Source organism: Orbicella faveolata, unplaced genomic scaffold (assembly GCF_042242905.1).
Source record: "Orbicella faveolata isolate gen_17 unplaced genomic scaffold, um_ofav_v1 contig_47, whole genome shotgun sequence".
NCBI classification, from domain to species: domain Eukaryota; kingdom Metazoa; phylum Cnidaria; class Anthozoa; order Scleractinia; family Merulinidae; genus Orbicella; species Orbicella faveolata.
The window spans coordinates 10,959,234-10,979,271 of NW_028301577.1; the positions used below are offsets into that span (position 1 = coordinate 10,959,234).

A 20,038-nucleotide genomic window follows, 5' to 3' on the forward strand; every position below is an offset into this window, starting at 1 on the left:
AGGACAGTTTTAGATTTACATGGTATAATTGTTGATCCAAAGAGCGTTGTTCTTTTTGAATATGAATAGCCTCTTTTATCTTAAGTTGGAAACTACTGAAGGCGTGATACAAAACAGGAAAACAATCTGCTGAACATAAGGTGCGACAATGTTCCGAATTCTGCAGATGTGTGGAAATGTGAGAGGAGCCCTTATCACCGGATAAATGCTCTCACAAACGCGTGGAAAAATGCCGGGCCGTTTTGCCGACGTAACAGGCATTACAGCCCGCACATGCAAACTGCAGATGACTGTAGGCTCTGTCGAGTTATGTCTTTGAAAGTTAAAAGTTTTATCCTTTTCTTCAAATTCTTGACTTGCCTGCTATTATCAAGACCCTTTATTAACATTAATGCATTGCCGAGCCACTACCTCCCTTCCTGGTCTCTCCTAAGCCAGGGAGGGAGGAGGGGGTGGAATTCTCTTACATTAACTACATGGGTAGGTGTCGCTGTGAAATGATGGCCACACGGTTCTCAAGCAATTTACTAGAGTGTGATAGAATACAGAATTCAGTCAGTTCTGGTCTAGTAATGGGTATAATTTACCGGAAAAGTAGCCAGTAAAAAATAATTCAGTCTAGAACCGGAGGTCATACTGTTGCTATGGTAACCTATTGCGTCACGAAAATGATGACAACTTGTTCACCAATGATTGGGCAGTTTTGTGATACCATCATTGTAGCAACAAGTGATAAAGAGTGGTTATAACGACCCATCAAAATTTAAGCGCTGGAAACTGTTTTGAGCCACCTTAAGCTGGCTTAAAACAGATTCCAGCAATTTCCAAGACTTAGATTTTGAATCATTATAACCTCTCTACCAATTGATGATACAAAATGCCCAGTCATTGGTGAATACGCTGTTATCATTTTCGTGTCACAACAGGTTATTATAGCAACAGTATGACCTTCTGAAAACACCCTTAATTGTAGCTTTAAGGGCCTATGATTCAAAAACGGAACGGTGAAATTTTTTTTATATTAACAGATTTTGACTATCAGGATAAGACGTAGCGTTTGGCAAATTTTTTTTAAAAAGTCTGTACATGGGGCTCAGAACCACCTTAAAGTTTTAAAAACTTTGAAAGTCTTGAAAAACGCTGGAAACCGGTTGTGAGCCTATTTTGTACTTTAAGACATCACTTCTGTCTAACCTTTGCTTTTCTTTAAATCTAGCCCCACTTTAAAATCTTGCATTGCTCAAAGCTTACATAAATGAACTTTCAAATCACACGATACGTAATGATTTTGAGCAGCAAATGATTCGTCACTTGAATAGCGCCACGAAATAATGAAGTCAACACACAACCCTACGGTCCCTACCCATCGATCATTACAATAACGTACAAGTGACCTTAGCTTCGGGAGGGCTGCTTCTTAAACACTGGGAGAAGATGGGTACTGTTGATCGAGTGGCCTAGTGCCGTCTAATTTTAATACAGAGGAACCCCGCTTTTCGGACACCCACTTTATACGGACAGCTTTGTTCGCCTAAATATGAAACTCGTATATTTTCTCTCGCAATTGTCCGCTCCATACAGACACCAGTTAATACGGACAACGGACACTTTTCTGTGACCGAGTGACGTGCTCTCATACAAAGTTAACTTTGCATATTCTTTTAGAATGGATTCTGTTTTAAGTGGTGTTGTTTTGCTTTGCCGGTGATGGTTCTTCGGAGTGAAAAGCCATGATGGTTTGTCGGACCAAAGAGAGGCTCACTGGCTGGTAAACCAAGAAGAGGCTTGCCTTTCTTGACAATCGGTTCTCTTCAGTGAAGGCTGACTTCAGCATTGCCCAGCAGGGTAGACTGTCTTCACTACATATTTCTTTAAAGATTCTTCATGTAAGGTGTTAACTGTGGCGCCAGTGTCCAGTTGGCCGGAATGGCACTCGGTGACCAGCATTAACAGCATAAATACAAGAAGTCTGTCTTTGTGATCAGGATTTTCCACAACGTAGACTTGTTCCTTAATATCTACACAAGCAACATATTCATCAGAGTCAGAATCCTCTACCACATACTCAGGCTTGCGGATAACAAAAAAAAAAAAAAATGAAAAAAAAAAAAAAAAAAAATTAGGCTTGTTCCAGACATACGATTTAGTGCAAAACTTGCAGCGGTTTCCTTCCTCGTTTTGTGGGAGACGGAGGAGTCTTTTTGTTCAACTGATTAATTACAATTAATTCCAAAGTTCAAAAACCCTTCTTTATCCCTTCAAAACGTGATACTCTTTCAAAGTCCTTCAAGAGTTCAACTGTCTCATCGCTGAGGATTTTTCCGCGTATTATGAATCCGTGTTATCCACGGAGCAGATGCATTGGCTACACTTATCTTGGTGTTGATCTTCATGTGCAAATAAAGAAAATCAGTACTAATATTTGTGTTTATTTTGGAAAATAAATTGCTAACGAAATTCAGCTATAATTCAATATACCTCTGACGTGGCATATAGGTTAGCGGTGTTTTTTATTTGCCATAAAGGTCACAACTTTCTACTCATCTACGAATCTCAGGTGGAAAACATATGGAGGACATAAACATGTTGCTTATGTTTTGTCGCTAAGGAGTCCAAGACATCGTTTTTTAAAATAAAATTTATTTACATCGTCTTTAGCAAAGCTTAACCGACAAGATAATTTGTTGGGACTCAGTGGTTGCCGCGCTATTTGGGATCAATTGCGCCGTTTTTAATTTCTTAATCCAATCAGTTTCCAAATCTTACCAGGTGATCCAAAATGATCATACAGCTTTCTTCGACTTGACGAAATTCTAAATTTTATTCAAAATACTTTCCCTTGTCCAAGGTTGCTATGCTACGCAAGAAGAATGTTTGTCGATTTGCTAGAAATTTAACACCAAGATCATTACGATTTCTGAATATTCTTGATTTTCGTTACCCTGGAGTTTTCCATCAAACCAATTTGGATGTTTCATTAGGCCTTCAAAAAACGGAAATGAAATCACATTTCCTGCAGGATGCAACAGAAAGTGGCTAGTCAAATACAAAGTTTAATAGCAATTGTGACTTTTCGAATAGCAACGTATGGATCATAAGGGTGATATTATACATGAGACATAATGTTGAAATTTTGTAGATTAATAAAACGTGTTAAGTATCAGATCGGTAACAAGTAACACGCCTGTCTAAATAATGCTCTTTTTTAGTTTGCACAATAACAGATTCATCGATGTACTTTTCTCTAAATTCGCACGGAGTAGTACCGCACGGCGAAAACGTGGCCACTTAAATCAGAGAAATTTGATACGGGCGTCATTTTAATATTCAGGCCACTTTTTTTGAAATTTCGTTCTCTTGTAAATTAGAATACAAGGTCGAATGATTGTCTTTGGCATGTTTCGTCCAATCATAACAAAAGAGCCAGGAGATACTGTCATCTACTCTATAGCCCTTTGTAAATTTCCTTAAACGTTACTAGCGTAATACGGTTATTAGCTTGGGAAAATGGCATCTGAACATTTCTGAGATCGGAACACATAAAGGTCGAAGTTGTAGCTAAAGTTCCTGTTTCCTAGCCGTCCGAAGAACACTCTTGTAAAGGCTCCATTGTATCCACAAGAAGCTAGTAAAAGCTCTGGGTATCAAGGTAGCGTAACCAAAGACGAAAATGGCCGAGAAACGTGCTTTGTTAGTTTGGGTGGTGTTGGCTTCAATCATGTCCAGAAGTGTTGGCTTCCCAGCAAGTGAGTATTTTTAAAACGTTTAATCGCCACGAAGTCAGTTTTAGAGGAAGATTCTTTTATTCGAGACTTATTAATTAGGCTGTCAAGTAGAGCTTAGTTTTTCTTTATCCATTGTTAATACAATATACAGAATACTGTTTTGTTGTTCGGCGATCATCAAACCATTTTTTGCGACATTTTGTTTCTAAAGCGCAATGCGCCAGGGACGTTTAAAGCAAACATAGAAAAGAGAGATCTTTTTACGCCTACGTATTCTTAGAGTGTGGGATAAATCTATCTATACTACACGCATACTTGGGGTCTATTTTGTTCAATACTTGTCAAAAATTTCGTTTAATCCTGTCAGTGGGACTTGACAATTGTAACGAGCTGTTTGCTAAGCTGAAAACACGTTCTGGAAAAGGCTAGTGCCAGACGATATAAAGAATGAAGAATGAAACGTTCCTTGAAATTTCATAGATTCAATTTCTGTATCAAACAAAACTTGAAAAATGAAACTCCAAAAAACCTCAAAAAGGGGCATAAAAATTAACAATGAGCAGCATTCCAGCATTAATTTGCCACTTAGGTGCTGAGGGATTCTATTTTCTGTGTTTTTTTTTTTGAAATATAAAATTAAAGAATTCTAACATAACACCTACGAAAGCGAACAACAGCATACTTCAGAGCATGCTTCATGGTTAGAGACGAGACAACCTTGCCGAATTGTTTAGTAGGAAAGTTGAAGTTGCAAATAATTCTTCTCATTGTGATCTAATAAGATTTGAAAAAAAGCTTATTACTAGAAATGACTTGCGTGTTGCTTCATATCTGTTACACTGCTTCGTAACGATCAGTTCTGATACCTTCAGGAAGTTAGCTTAGACTGTGAGGAATAAACGTACTCCCCAATTTTTGTTGCCACTTGTACAAATGAGACGCTTTCGTGAATGCTGAGTGAACTTCTACAATACACTTTTTTAAGGACATAGTTTATAAGAATATCGAAGCTGAAATTTTCGAAATTTTATGAATATTATAAGAATTAACCCGATGTTGAGATTTTGAAAAGAATATAACTTTGAGTGTTGAAAATTTATAAATACAATACAATTATATGTTTTTTTACTAAACCGTATTAAAATTCTTCTTTTCTCTAAACGGCAAAATTAGCCAAAAAGCGACAAAAACAGCGATAACTGTACATTTGTTTCATGCCGATAACATTTCTGAAAGAAGCTGTGTGTGTAATATTAGGCTTTATCCAGGGGGGCGGGGAGGGGGGTACTTGGCCAAGAAAAGTTGGGTAGGGGTGTCCGGCCCGCTTCCCAAAACCCTTACCCTATTTATGACCAAAATCTGCGATATTCCCCACCCTATTTAGGACTTGACCAAATATTCGAAACCCTATTTATGACCTGACCATTTAATCAAAACCCTGTTTCAGAACTGCGTTATAATTAGTTCTCTAGTTCAGACCAATGCTAAGTTAAATTACCGTAAACATAATTTGTGAAGGACTTTTGTTGATTTTCTTTTCGATAATGATGAAAAAGTGGTTTCCTCTTAAAAACATACCCATATCAAGGCTAGAGTGCAAAAACCATACCCTATTTATGACCAAAATGGCCACCATAGGCTAAAATCGATACCCTATTTATGACCAAAACGGTTGAAAAACCATACCCTTTGGGATCGCACATACCTATGTAGCTCATATAAGGGCGTACCCCCCGGGGGCTTTATTTTGCCTGCAGTCTGGCCCCAAAATTACTTCAACGCCATCAAAGTCATGATCGGACAGATAAACTGACGTTTTATCGGCGTAGTCCAATCTGTATTCCTATAATCTAAGAAAATTCACATGAATATTTTCAACCTAAGATCGGCAGAAACATAACAAGGGTCAAGGGTAACCCAACCCGGTAAGAACTGTTAAGGGTAACCGAACCTAGTAAAAATTGTTATGGTGTGCCAACGGGAATGTGAACCACTTAGCTAAACGTGGTACTGAACAAGACATTCATAAAGGTAAATTAACTGTCGAAATTAATACGGACAACTGACGTTTCTGAAACTAAAATTCGTCCAACCAAATTAATAAAAGGAAGCGTTTGCCAGTGTGAACCAGAGAGTTACCGGCGTGAAAGAAAAACAAAAATGTTCTGTCAAAGCAATGTTAACGCAAAAAAATTTGATATTTCAATCTTTAGTAGGGAGAGACGGAGAGGAAGAGGAGGAAATTTCAAGCAACCTGGACAAAGCCAATAAAGGTGAGTGGAAATAGTTCAATGAACATTAAGTAGCAAAAGAATAACGAGCAAGGGCATGCAAAGGATCACTTTTCTGAGATATCTGTTGCTCGGCCGAGTTATTGGTTGTAGGGAAAACCAAGAGCACACGCCCTCTTTAAGCTAATACTGAGCCTGAAACTAATTATTTACCGTGGAATGTCCTGGTACCCTACCCCCAAGAGTGTATTTTAATCTTAGTGTGAGAAAATTCTGGAGATGTGTCTGCTGGCTGGGAAATTTCACAAGGAAATTACCTGGGAAGTAGAGAATTTGAGGAAATACCCCTGGAAAATAAGAAGAGGAATAAATTCGCCATCAAGAGGAAAAATTGTTTTCAAAGTGCTTAAATAACTACCTACACAAAATATGCAAGTTCAAAAATCCATTAAAATTAATTAAAATCTTTTTAAAAAGTTTTCGGCTTCGTTTTTGACAATACTTTTCTGATAGTTAGTTGCTACTGATAACAGTCGTCCTAGGGAAATTCTGACAAATGAGCTCGTTACATGATGTATGCAGTAGCGGATCTAGGGGCGGGGCCCGGGGGGCCCGCCCCCCCTTATTTTGGGAAAAAAAGAAGGCATGACAGAAGGAAGAAAAGCTGGCAGGGCAAGTAAAACAACCCCCCCGCCACCCCCCTTAGCTCAAGGTCTGGATCCGCTACTGGTATACTTGAATGCGATACGACATAATTTTGGTTACCTCTCACGACAGGATGAAATGCATAGACTGGGTTCACAAAATGCTTCACTAGTGTCCTGGTAATTTAATCACGTTAAAACTGAGTAACTTTAGGCCCGGTTCATACGTCGCATTTCTGCCATGTCGAATTCAATTCAACGAATTAAATTCGACAGAAATTCGACGTCTGAATCGGCTGCAGCATTTCTGCCGCACGTTCGACTGGTCTTGTCGCATTATCCGACAGAAATACAACACCGATTCAAACGTCGAATTTCTGCCGTGTCGAATCTAATTCATACATTATGTTAATGTATTGAGCATGCGTAAATTTGGTCCCGTCAAAGAGAAAGAAGGAACTTGGCTATTCTCAACCCAATGCAACCTGAAAATATTGCAAAACAAACTACTGCATTGTCAGCCTTCTCCTTCTCATTCCATTGGCGGACAATTTTTCGCAAAATTTAAGTCCCTCAGTATCTCCGTCCGCCATATTGAATACTCTGCGTTTAGAACATTTTCCGCTGACCGACATACCCGACAGTATTAATTCTGAATTAAATTTGACACAAGTGCGACGTATGAATCGACAGTCGCATTTCTGCCGCACTTAATTGAATTGAATTCGACAAGGCAGAAATGCGACGTATGAACCGGACCTTATTCATTTTGCAGCCGTCACTAAATCCTTGTTTGAGGGTGACATCGTTTTATCTGCCTTTGACCGGAGGTTCGTGGACACCCGAGAGGAAGGAGATGTCGACGGTGATCTGGGGCAGAGCCGGCAAAAACGGAATGCTAACCGTAACAGGATGGTTCTCTGGCAGAACAAAATTGTCCCTTACGAGTTTGATCCGGGACTTCCAAGTAAGAAAAAAAAGCAGCTTTTTGCCGAAAACTACATACTAAACAATTAGATTATGAGCTCGAGATTTCTAGCGCGAGATAGTTGACGAGGGCTGCGCCCTCGTCAACTATCACGCGTAGAAATCGAGAGCGAATAATCTAATAGACCAATTTCGATACATTAAAATTCAGCCTAACACAATAGACCTCAGCACGAGGCTCCGGGGAGTAAACCCCACAAACTCTGTAATTATTCCCCAGAGCCTCGCACTGAGGTCTATTGTTTTAGGCTGAATTTTGATATATCGAAATTGGTCTATTGTTTTAGCATAAATCTACTAGTCGTTCAAAACGTTATCTAAAGCCTCTCCACAGACACTTCAAAAACGCCAAGAAGGTTGTTTGTTAACAAGGGTACATTGCTACGCTAATCACTATCTATCACAGAATAGATAGTGAATAGTGTAGCCAATCAGAGAACGGCATTCGTGATAGAACTCCAGTAGATTTATACTCCAGCGAAATAGAGATTGACTGTTTTACTGGGACTCGATCAAGATATAGATCAGTTTACTGTCTCGGAGATTGGACTGAGCTGCTATTTCACTTGAGTCTGAGGTTATTTTCTTTTGCTGCTGGAAGGCATAAAAGAGAGGCGAAAGGTAACCCTTTGGCCCCGTTTCTATTTCAAACCGCTAACAGCTGCAATAAAGGATAGCCCAAAACAACTTGTCTCGTGCACGTTTTCGATCTTCCTTTGCGTTTACTATATCTCCCCAGTTTCACATTTTGCAAAAGGGTTTCACCCGAGAATTGGTCAGTGGGTTTCTAGCCGTCCAAAAGCGACAGGCCTTTCCACATGCGTTGTGAAGAAATAAGCAAAAAGCCCAATTGGCTTCGTCTGTTTTCCCATTTTTGCATCTGCCAGATTCCTTTCGTATTATATGGCCTTGTAAAAAACAATGTGTTTTATTCGTTGCAGTCGAGTACCAGGCAACCATTCTTGAAGCCATAGCAGAGTACCACAAACACACTTGTCTGACGTTTGTCGTGCGAACTAACGAACCAAACTGGCTCCTGTTTGTGCACAAAGAAGGGTAAGAAATGAGAAGGTTAGGTTTAGCTTAGCAAACCACTGAGTAACTGGCAAACTTGCAATCTGATTGGCTAGGCAATTACTGACCAGCAGATCCGTAGTCGGCCATATTATGCATCTGGAGCATGCACGTGTGATGCTTCACGATGCTCTTGGTAACTCCAATTTTTCTCATCGTCTCGTTGTTAAAACGTGAGTCCACATAAAAAAGAAGAAGGAAACAAAGAAAATTTTTCAAACCCAACGCGCATGCTAAACATCATCAGGAATTACACTAAAGTTATTTTCTCAGATCCTTCTCTTCTACTTGTCTGCATGCGCAGCTGGGAAGGAGATACTCTTTCAAAGAGATTGCTTTGAAAACAGGAAGTTGTTTTATATACCGGAAACAATTGTTCGGACTCGCCCATGTATTTTAGCTGATTCTGGTAGCTCAAACGTGAGATAACTTTACTATTCGCCACCTAAGGTGACTTACTACAGTTTTGATGGATTATAACATCCCAACTTGTAACTTTTTTGAAAAATGTTCCGAAATGTTTTTCCTTTCGCTATTTACTGTTTACTTACGTCTTTTACCATTCTATGTGAAACTTGAACAATAAACATCAACAAATGGCCAAAATGAACGACCGAGTACTTAAGGAGAGACTGGGCACTAGTAGGTTAAATAATATACCCGTATGACCCCACCTCAAAATTTCAGGAATAAGAAATTGGCTCTGATTTAACATTTATACAAAGTAAAATAAAAATCTGTAAGACCGATTTTTCGTAAATAAAGAAATCAAAAATAGCTCAAAATCTGTCTTACAGATTTTTATTTTACTTTACGTTAGAAGTTGGGCTGTTTTATTCCACCAAAGTTGTAGTAAGCCACCTTAAAGAAACGGTAAAAAACAAGGACAAGTCTCATCTCAGTCGCAGTTGGTTGCAGGACCGTTACTGGAGACAAAACAAAAGACGAGAACTCATATTTTCCCAGCAACGATCCCGCAAGTCACTGCAAGATAAGGACAACTAAAAGACTATTAAATAGGGCAATTCTGATATGACGTAAACTTTTTTCTTGGCTTTGCATTGCATGAGCACGGGTTTGGAAACTAGTCAATCACTCTAACCAAAGGATTTACATATTCTCGCAAAGTCAGTGAAACATAGTTTAATCACGAAGTCCAGTTTATCTTGCGAAAAAATAGGCCAATTTTGATATATTGAAATTCTAACTTAGCTCCGAGGCTTAGGGGAATAAAACAAAAGGAATTAATTATTCATCCCTCATCCTCGATGCGATTTCTTTTGCTTTATTCCCCTAAGCCTCGGAGCCAAGTTAAAATTTTAATAAACTTCCGCTTCCGTTTGAATTGAAGGCCTTGGGTTCATGCGAAATTGTCATCTCAGCCAAGACAATAACTTTCAGCAGGAGCCATAATCGGGGACGGAGACCGTAAGTCTCGGGATTCGCGCGCACCTATGATATGGGACAATTTTTCTATTTTTAGAACAGATTGCGCCATCCTGACGTCATATATCCGCGCGGATTCACGCACATGTCAGGGGCTCTCGCGTGGATGTTGTCACGCTGCGTGATCAAATAGTGAGAGTTGAGAGATTCTCTTGCGTATTTTTCACAGCGATGACAGGGAATAAGGCAGGGAATACGAACCAGGGCGCTTATATGTAGTTTTATGCTCTGAGCCAACGGAAAAGGTGGGTTTTTCAGGGTCGAAAACAAGACTTCAATCTCGCGCTGGGAATGAATAATAAGATCTGCTCACGCTAGTTGCAAACTTACGCGTATGTTTTTGCGTTTGTTCTGACTTAAGAATATAGCAAGAAAACTCTTTACTCTGGTATCGAGTTAATTTGTGAGTTTATCAGACAATGGTTAATCATAACCAAAACCTGTTTTGATGGTTTCTTATTGTTTCTGCTTGTTTGGTGAGTTTGTAAAAGTTTTTGAAAGGAAAGTCTGACGCGTACAATTAGCTAATTTGCATAGTGCAGCTCGTGCACTTTCAAGTCTGAGTTGGTGTTTTCAATTGTCAACAAATCTTTACAAAGATTTCTTTCGTTATCTTTTGTGCTGAGGTGCTGCAACAAATTTCACGAACGCAAAAAAGCCAACTAACATCATTTGTGTTTCTTCAACATAAGCATAGTGAAGTTTTACACTGCGAAAATGAAAATAGACAAGGAGTTTTGATAACTCGATCAACAAAATCGAAATCGTAATTCCAAGTTGATTAAAGAAAGCGTCATCGTAACTTTGCTGATTATTTCTGCTTTATTCACATATTTTCAGCTAAGCTTTTAATATGTTCTCAAACATTTATCAATCTTAAACATATTTAAAAACTATAGAGCTATTGTTTGAGTTCGATGTACGCTTTCACACGAAAGTGCGGCGGAAGTACAATTTGTCATGTTTACTGACTATACAAGACACGCAACGGCGGGCGCTCTCATTCATCGACAACAGAGAATTTACTGGATTTTTGCACGAATAAAACTGAGCAGTATCTATGGACGTAAAGTTATTAAGCCTTGATGAAACATCAAGCGTTGCTTACAATTCAAGCGAAACTCAAACTAGCAATTATTTTGTTTTACTTTTCGGTCGCGATAGACTGACAAATTCCTCGCAAGCATGTGGCAAGAGGAGCTAGGAAACTATGAAGTCCTGAAGCTCTGCTATATCCAAATATATCCAGCTAGTTTTTTGCTGTGTAATGGGAAAGCTGTTAATCTTCAAAATATGTGAAATTTAAAGTGGAGTAATGTACAGCTCATGTAAAAGAAGCATCCGTCGGAACACAACTTGGTCAGCGATATATATAAGCTTACAGCGGAACATACCTAAATTCGACACTGTCTTACTTCACTCAGACTGGAGCAGCTTACGACGAAAATACTTAAGCAAAATTCCAACAGACGTAAACGCGTTGAGTTGTGGGCCAAAAACATGAAAAATTTCGGGACTTTCGGACGCCATTTCCCCCGCGCGACATCCGCAAAAATCCTCGCAGCATGTACGCGCGTGTGCCGCGGGTGATGGCCGGCGCAATTTGTTCTAAAAATATAATTATTGTCCCATATCATGGGGACAACCCCAATACTTGAAATGGCGCGCGCTTACGGTCTCCGTCCCCGATTATGGCTCCTGCTTTCAGGGAAAACTTACTTTTGTTTGCAGAAAACCTCCATCACAAACAAATTAAAGCAGACACTTAGAAGAAAGATATATTTCTTTTTTTTCCACAAATCGTAATTTTACCTTTTTATCTAGATGCTGGTCTAGTGTTGGGAAAAAATACTGGAGAGTCGACTACGGTCAGGATGTTTCTTTGGGCAACGGTTGTAACCATAAAGGGACAATCATGCATGAAATAATGCACGCAATTGGATTCTGGCACGAGCAGTCGCGGCCTGACAGAAATCAGTACGTAGAAGTACTCTGGGAGAATATCTTATCCGGTAATGTTATCTTAGAGTTATTGCATTCTTGTCACAGATCCATTGAAAGCGAGCTGTTCGTTAATCAAACAAAAATTGTCACTTATACTTCCATTGTTCAGGCGAGGCACACAACTTCAACAAGTACGACAGAGGCAAAGTAGACACACTCAAGATTCCATACGATTATGACAGCATCATGCATTATGGAACGGATGGCTTCTCCAAGAACGGAAAACCTACTCTGAGGTCGATCAAAGACCCTGCAAGGGTACTTGGTCAGAGAAATGGCTTCACTCAGATTGATATCCAAGAAATCAATTCCTTGTATGAATGCAGCAGTAAGTCATGTGATTTAACGTACTATCAGAAACCAATTGTTGTAAGGGGAAGGGGAAGGTTACTGCTCATTTGAATACCTGGTTTGCTTAGAAACAGCAAAGCAAACTTTCCGAAAAAGGCAACACAGCTGTTCGCCGAATTCGCTTTTGAGGGATGGCGAATGGTCCTTCAAAAACTCGGGGTCTCGATAAATTTTAGGCATATTTCACGGGTCTCGCAATCTCGTTTTTTAACAGTTATGTGCGTCTCACAGTCTCGATTTTTAGACGAAGCAGTCTCGGAGTCTCGATTTTTCGCAAGGCTAAGGGTCTCCAAGTCCTGATTCGTTCGTTTACCTGTCTTTATTAATGACTCCTTTTCGTCACTTGATATTGAATTTCAATGAAGCAACTTACAAATTTCAGAGAAAAAGTTAATCCTAACTTCTAAATTAGCTCTAAATTGTCTGAATTCCACAAAAAGCTACAAAACCTACCGAAACATCCGTTTTGGTGTAATTTTTCTTATGCGTGATATGCGGAGAAATTTTTTACCCAAATTTATAGAGATTTGTATGGAGACGCCATGCTGGTGCACGGTTATTTTGTTCTAGGATATCATAACGTAGCGTGTTATAATCGAATTTCCAGTTCCAGCCAGTTCGAAGACCGGGGGGGGGGGGTACTTTGGGAATTTCTGGGTGGGGATGTGCCGCTGGGACCCTGGAACCCTTAGCCTATACCAGAAGTAGTTCAACTGAATTTTGCTAACCTATACTAGAGTAAACTCCCCAAATCCCCCAATCTATCGACAGCATTGAGACTGATTTGCGTAAATTTAAACTTGCCGATTTGATTTTTTTACATTTTTGGGTGGTAATTCCTGGTTTCCTTACTCAAGATAAAATTTTCAATCAAGCAGTCAGTTTTGTGAAAAATGATACCCTATTCTAGACCCAAACGCTCTGATTTATATACCCTATCCTAGAGTGAACTGCTTGAAAACCATACCCTTCACAGCGGCACATACCTATATAGCCCATATATGGTAGTGCCCCCCCCCCAGGTTCGAAGAAGCTGGCCAAAAAGCTGTACAAGCTCATTTTAGCTCTCAACTAAATCTGGTGCTCGAATTTAAGAGTCTGGACGTCTCGCACTTAAAGCACTTTGAAGTCCGCGCCTCGCAATCTAAAAAGTTAAAATGCCTCAGGCTCGCAGAGAAAAACGCTTGTCTTGCCGTCTCGTAAAGTCTCGCATTTACCATTCGCCACCCCCCCCCCCCCCCTTTGCATTGTATGCAACGCGACAAAAGGGCCTTGCGATACCCTTTGTACTATCGCGCCCGGTCAGTGTATATCGCCTAAAGTGGGAGATTCTGGAAGATATATTACTGTCTTATATTTATCCTTTAAGCAAGGGCTTTCTTTACGTGATTGTTATACCTTTTGAGTAGTATGCCACAAAGCACTCCGGACGTGTTTAATGAGTAGAAGAATCAAGCTACGAGTAAAGAATCCAAAGAGACACAATTGCAGAATCTTGTTTATACACTACAGCTAATGTCAAGATTTGGGTCAAACACCTAACACAAAACCTGTAAAGCACAAGGAATATTCAATAGCTTCCTACTTTTCTGCTTGGCTGCATTCTGTACATCACCATCATCATCATCATCATCATCATCATCATCATCATCATTATCATCATGCTATCATCTTTTCTCATCTCATCGCGGTGGGGTAGTCTCCCTGTCTGTGTCCCCTAAAGCTTTTATTTGTCGGCTAGAGTCTTTCACTCCTGGTAAGGTCACCCAATGCCGAACAGGCCGAAGGGTAGAGACCAGACGATATCCCCTGGTCCTCTAGGTTGGAGGTTGCCACATTAAAAGCTAGTTGCCACAGAAATTTGAATTTTTTCCATCGATACAACACGAATTGGAGGTGTCGTTGCCGGGGCCGTAATAACGCTCTTGGGACAATGCCAATTCTGTATATCAGTGTGACAAATATAGATATCAACGTGCTGTTTCCCCTTCCTCCCTTCGTTCCCACTTGTAAGCTATTCCACATTGACCTCATATTTTTGTAATTCCGTTTTTGTTCTAGATGCTATAAATTCAGGCAGGCCCGGATGGAGCAGCTGGTCGGACTTTGGACCCTGCAGTTCCAATTGTAAGAAAACTCGTCAAAGATTCTGCACTTCCTCTAACAAAGATGTAGACTGTCCTGGTCAGTCGTACGGCGTGGAGAGCCAAGAGGTGGTGTGTCCCCCCCAAGAGTGCAAAGGTTAGTAACAGGTGGCGGGGGGAGGGGGTGCGAAGCATTGCGGGAGGGGACGACAAAAGGTGACAATGACAAAACTTGCATACTGTTGTCGCGCCTGAAATTTGAACTGAGCAATCAGGGTTGTAAGAAGGCGGGAAAAACTCTACTGTCCTGACCTCAATGTATGATAAAAGGAAAGAGATTGTAGTTGGGCAACATTCCTCACTGGAGACGGCATTGCGTATTCACGAAAGATGATTTATAATTCTAAACCACCAGATAACCATGAAACAAGTGAAAAATATGATATATTTTGTGTCTCCAAGCTTTTTATTTGGCACCAAAAATGGGTCGACCGCGTCCGGCAACTCGCTCTTTGATCACTATCGCCGGATAAGAGTCATTTTGAACAAAATATGCTGTTCCTTGTCAAATTAAACCCAGAATACTCGAGTTAAACAAATTTTAGCATTGTCTTTATTTTGTTAGCTGCGAAAAAAGACTATTATATATCGTGTTGTTTCGGAAGTTCAGCTCGATTTTAATTGCCGTTATTACTGCTTTTTTCGCAATAAAGATGTCTTCGGTCTGTTTGATTGAGCGTTTTAAAATCTTAAGTGCAATCCCGATTACTCGAACTCCGGGTTTTTCGAATCTCCTCATGACTGAAACCAAAAGTCGTCTCCCTTCCCTTCAGTTCAACACTGTAAATTTAAGTGAAAATGTTGAAGGGCCGCAGCCGGGATAAATCAGGGTAAAATTTTAAAAGCGATCTCTGGCGAAACGATTAAAAAATGACAAGCTTTCGAATGCCTGAACTGCAGCCTTTGACGAGTCAAATGTGAATGTAAAATGACACCAACATTTTACTCCTCGAAGACTGTAGTTCAGGCAGTCGAAAGCTTGTAATTTTTAAATCGTTTCAGCTGGAGATCGTTTTAAATTTTTACTCTAAATTTACCCCGACTGTTCTCGAACTACCTTATTTTTCAAGGCAATTTTCGTTTCCCTTGGAGGTTTGCAAAATCGGGATTCAACTGTAGTTCTAAACCGTTTCAAGCCCGGAAATCTTTTGGAAAAAGTTTTTTGTAATCGGATTCCTCAACTATTCCACCGCTTCCACTAAGTCGATCAATTAAACCAACCAAACTTGCTGAATGTGGAAAACAGGACAACCCCGACCAAACCGCAGTAAAACACCAACTTAACTTTATTGAACAATTAATGTGAATTAATGCATGATAATGTATTCCGCAGCACCCGTGGATGGCCACTGGGGCCGCTGGTCATCATGGAGCGCTTGCAGCGCAACATGTGATAGGGGAACGAAAGTGAGAACTCGTAAATGCGACGATCCCATCCCAGCTAATTCCGGAAAACCTTGTCCTGGAGACGACAAGCAGCAGGAGGCTTGCATAGTCAGGAGGTGTAGTTCGGGTGAGTACATTTTCCCTCATGTGCTGTTGGGAGACCTTAAAATGGACGGAAAGTAGATCCGTTTTTTCTCGATGTTACAGTCAAGCCTCTGAACAACAGAACGCGAAAAATCTGGATCTTGCTTCAAGTTACGAGATCAAGCATAGGTGCTGAACATAGCAAGTACCACCTGTTAGGAAACTAAAAATAGATTCAGAAAATCATTTCAGGTCACTGTTAGTCTTTCTCTTACTTATCCTCTCTTGAACCAGGATAACAGTTTCCTTTAAATTCAAGTAACTGTTTTATTGTCTAATGCATTGATCGATTACGACTCTTTCTGTTGACAGACCCCGATGATTGTGACGTTGATTTTGTTGGATCCTGCCCCCATTGGTCTACAAAGAATGACAACAGTGATAAATTTGAGTGGCTTGAGGGGTCTGGTGCGACTCCCAGTAGCAACACTGGACCTTCTGCTGACCACACTACCGGCGCAGGTACAAAGCTCATTTTAGGATAGGTTAGTTCCACTTTGAGTTCTATTATATTAACACTAATGTAATGTTACCATTCTTCAGGTAACTATTTTTACGTTGAAGCATCCAGTCCCGCCCAGGAAGGTAATAAGGCTTGGTTACTCAGTAATCAATTTCCAGCAACCGCTGGTCGGTGCTTATCGTTTTGGTACCACATGTACGGCTCATCAACTGGAGCTCTAAATGTCTACATCGTGGACAAAGACGATAAATCAACCCTTGTTTGGTCCAAATCTGGTGATCAAGGGAATCAGTGGAGCGAAGCTAAATTTACGCTTGAAAGTAACCTAGATTACAAGGTAGGGTAAAGGATCCGTTTCTTTCTCATCGTTGGAAAAGAAACTCGTCATTTGAGGTTTAGTATAAAACAAAACAAAATTAAACTTGGAACAGGCAGAAGAGTAAATCAATTTTCACTCGCATACTCGCAAAGAAGTTTACGACCTGTCCGCCATGGCCGCGAATGCGAGGAACAGACAACAAAATCAACAACAGCAACAAGTCTATTTCCCTGTGAAGATTTTACAAGTTTAGTAAAACTCCATGTCTGAAATGTCTGTTACTGTAAATGCGGAACGACTTCAACTAAATGAGTGTCCAGTATAAAAATACTGGATTACCTTATTTTCCAGGTGCAGTTTGAAGCCGTAAGAGGAGCCAGTTTTCGAGGAGATACTGGACTTGATGATATCAGATTTACCGACGGACCGTGCGGTAAGTTTTGACGCCCGATGTTTTCCTCAAACACAGATCCAAAATGACTGGTGATAGTATCCGGCGCAGGGTGGTCGGAAAACATGTGATGCGTTTTTAGAGTTTTCAATTTTCTCCGACGCTGAGTAAGCATCCGTGAGATAAGTAAGAAAGAGATAAGTGAGATAGGTGAAGTCTGCATGCGAGCCAAGTGGCCCTAGAAGATAAGTGAACAACATTGATAGAAACATATATTGCCTTGCTTTGATGTACTTCCAGATTCTCAGCTTTTAAAATTTTGAATTTCAACCTGTGAGAAGAAGGGAGAATTTGAATCTCCAGCATGGGACTAAAAGGGTTCATTTTTAAATTCTCGATAGTTAAAGAAGTCGGCTGCTTTCAGGATAACGCAAACGACCGATCTTTCCCGACGATGCTGAAGAATCTGAGAGGTGGGATAGACTGGCATAATCTGAAGAAAATCGTTCAGAAGTGTGCTTCTCTTACTAAAGAGAACAATTATAAGGTGAAGTGCTCGACCACTTGCAAAGCCCATTAATTTTACATTTTTTGTGTTTCTCTATCATTATACAAAGAGGTAGATTCCTTGTTGCCGTGCGTCTGTTCAGTAACAGGTCACAGAAGACGTCAAAATGCGGTAAGAACTTCAGTGACAGACTCGGCCATCGCCTCTTGAGCCACTTTTTGTTCTTACAACATTTTGACGTGATCTGTGATCTGTTACTGAACAGACGGACGGCAACATGAAATCTGTTTGTTAAACTGACGTCAACAACTACTCAACTACATGTTTGTAAACGTAAATTTTCCTCTTAAACAGTTTGATTCATACAGTGTTAACACTGCTCCAGACAACTTCATTTTCACACTGTGGGTTACTTGTAATTCACTAGGTTACCACTCGGTCTGCGAGGGGCCTTAGAAAGAAAAGTTTATATTATCTTTCCAAGGGTTCAATTGATTAATAACAATATTTTTTAGAAGAGGTAGTCTTGTGTCTGAGGTGAAAATGGCTATAAAATTTCTACCAGAGTCACTCTGCAGCGAAGTATTGCGGCAGCTGATACTGCTTTGTTTCCTCTTCAGATCCATTGTCCAACGCATGCATAGCTAAACGTTGCTCAACCCACTGACGAAGTATAAACAAACTCGCAATGTTTTTTTGATTGCTTTCTTCAGGTTTTTGCCATTCAGTTTTACGGGGAATGCTGGAGTGGAGACTCATCCAAGGTGCAGTACGATCGCTGGGGAGCAGCTGATAAATCCCAATGTCTGTTTGGAGTCGGAGCAGCAAATATCAATGCTGTGTACAGACTTCTTCCTTAGACGCCACAGCGATGAATGATTTAAATTAAAAGTCGGAAAGTTATTCATCGTTTATCAAAATGGCTCTGGGAGAAAGTAAAGAGAAGAATATATGTAGCATGTGCATCGGCTAATAGTTTCGAAGCAAAGAAGTGGAATAAAGAAATAATGTCTATTTGTCGCGTTGTATATTTATTAACAGTTTGGAATCTTTAAAACGGGATGGTGTGCTTTGAAGGGCTTGGCCATGCCTACTTCCCACACCGTGAAAATTGCATTTTAAGTCAACACAGTCATAAATTCTGTCTAATCTTTGCATTGTTTAGAATTTTTGCTCCTCTATAAGCCCTCCATTGCTCAAAGAGGGTCCACAATAGGGTTCTCAGATCCCGCTTTTCCGCCCATTTTTTCCTGTTAATCCCACCATCCCGCCCTTTTTTGCCTGGAAATCCCGCTCCCGCCTGCTTTTCAAGGACGTTTCTCCGTTAATTATTGATTTTTTAAATTAATAATTAATTTAATTATTGATACAGACTTTTTAAAACAAGATATTGCATACAAGATCACAAAAGAACTCAATGGGTAGCAGATAAGTAAGCACAAATGATCATAACGTTTCTTTCTGTAAACGGTTTACTGTTTTGTTTCCTTTTGTCCACGTATCAGTGAAAGAAAAAGATTGCTCATTCCCGTATACAACAGATGGCCCGTAAACACACTTGACAGTTTCTTTCAAGGCTTCCAGCGTCTTCACTTTACTTAAAATCTGGGCTCAGAACTTTTCTTTCCAATTAAAGGCATTCCTGCTCGCACATCCTTTTCGTATTATGGTCTAATATATGATGACGCAATTTGTAATGTCGCATACTTCGCTTGGTAAATCACTATCACCGCCATCCGGTGTGGCCATCCTGGCGAAAACAAGCCAAGCGCTTTGGAAAAGGTCGAAAGACTAGAAAAACTAGAAAGGATCGGGAGGTCAAGGTTACAGACGCAAGCTTCGAAAATGATGGAAATGGACGATACGTTTGACAGAACCTGACAGGGTACAGAGCGGTTGCTATTCATTACTTGAAACCTGACACAGCTATACGGTTCGTTTCTGCCAGCTTGTAGTTTTTGCACTGGTCAATAATTAATTTATGAGGTCACGTAAGAATTGAAATCCCGTATCCCGCTCTGTTCCCCTTGCAAATCCCGCATCCCAACCCCATAAAAACATGAAATCCCGCTCCCGCTCGTAATTGTAATTCCCGCTTCCCGCCCCTGTTTTCAACTCAAATCCCAAATATTACGGCGAAAAAAAAGCCAAATCCCGCATCGCACCAAACCTATTGGGAACCCTCCTCAAAGCTTAACAAATGAACGCACTGGCTTGGGTT

General features: G+C 40.2%; 1 protein-coding gene across 1 annotated transcript; it reads left to right on the forward strand.

The window, feature by feature from the left end:
* Positions 1 to 3,492: 3,492 nt before the first annotated feature.
* LOC110041857 (meprin A subunit alpha-like) lies at positions 3,493 to 18,831 on the forward strand. Its single transcript, XM_089280236.1, has 13 exons — positions 3,493 to 3,746; positions 5,939 to 5,998; positions 7,376 to 7,567; positions 8,529 to 8,643; positions 11,932 to 12,119; positions 12,221 to 12,439; positions 14,524 to 14,703; positions 15,940 to 16,119; positions 16,449 to 16,598; positions 16,680 to 16,936; positions 17,270 to 17,351; positions 17,711 to 17,856; positions 18,531 to 18,831. The coding sequence occupies exons 1-13, from the start codon at positions 3,671 to 3,673 to the stop codon at positions 18,675 to 18,677; spliced, it is 1,992 nt and encodes a 663-aa protein (XP_089136362.1). The 5' UTR covers positions 3,493 to 3,670; the 3' UTR covers positions 18,678 to 18,831.
* Positions 18,832 to 20,038: the final 1,207 nt, after the last annotated feature.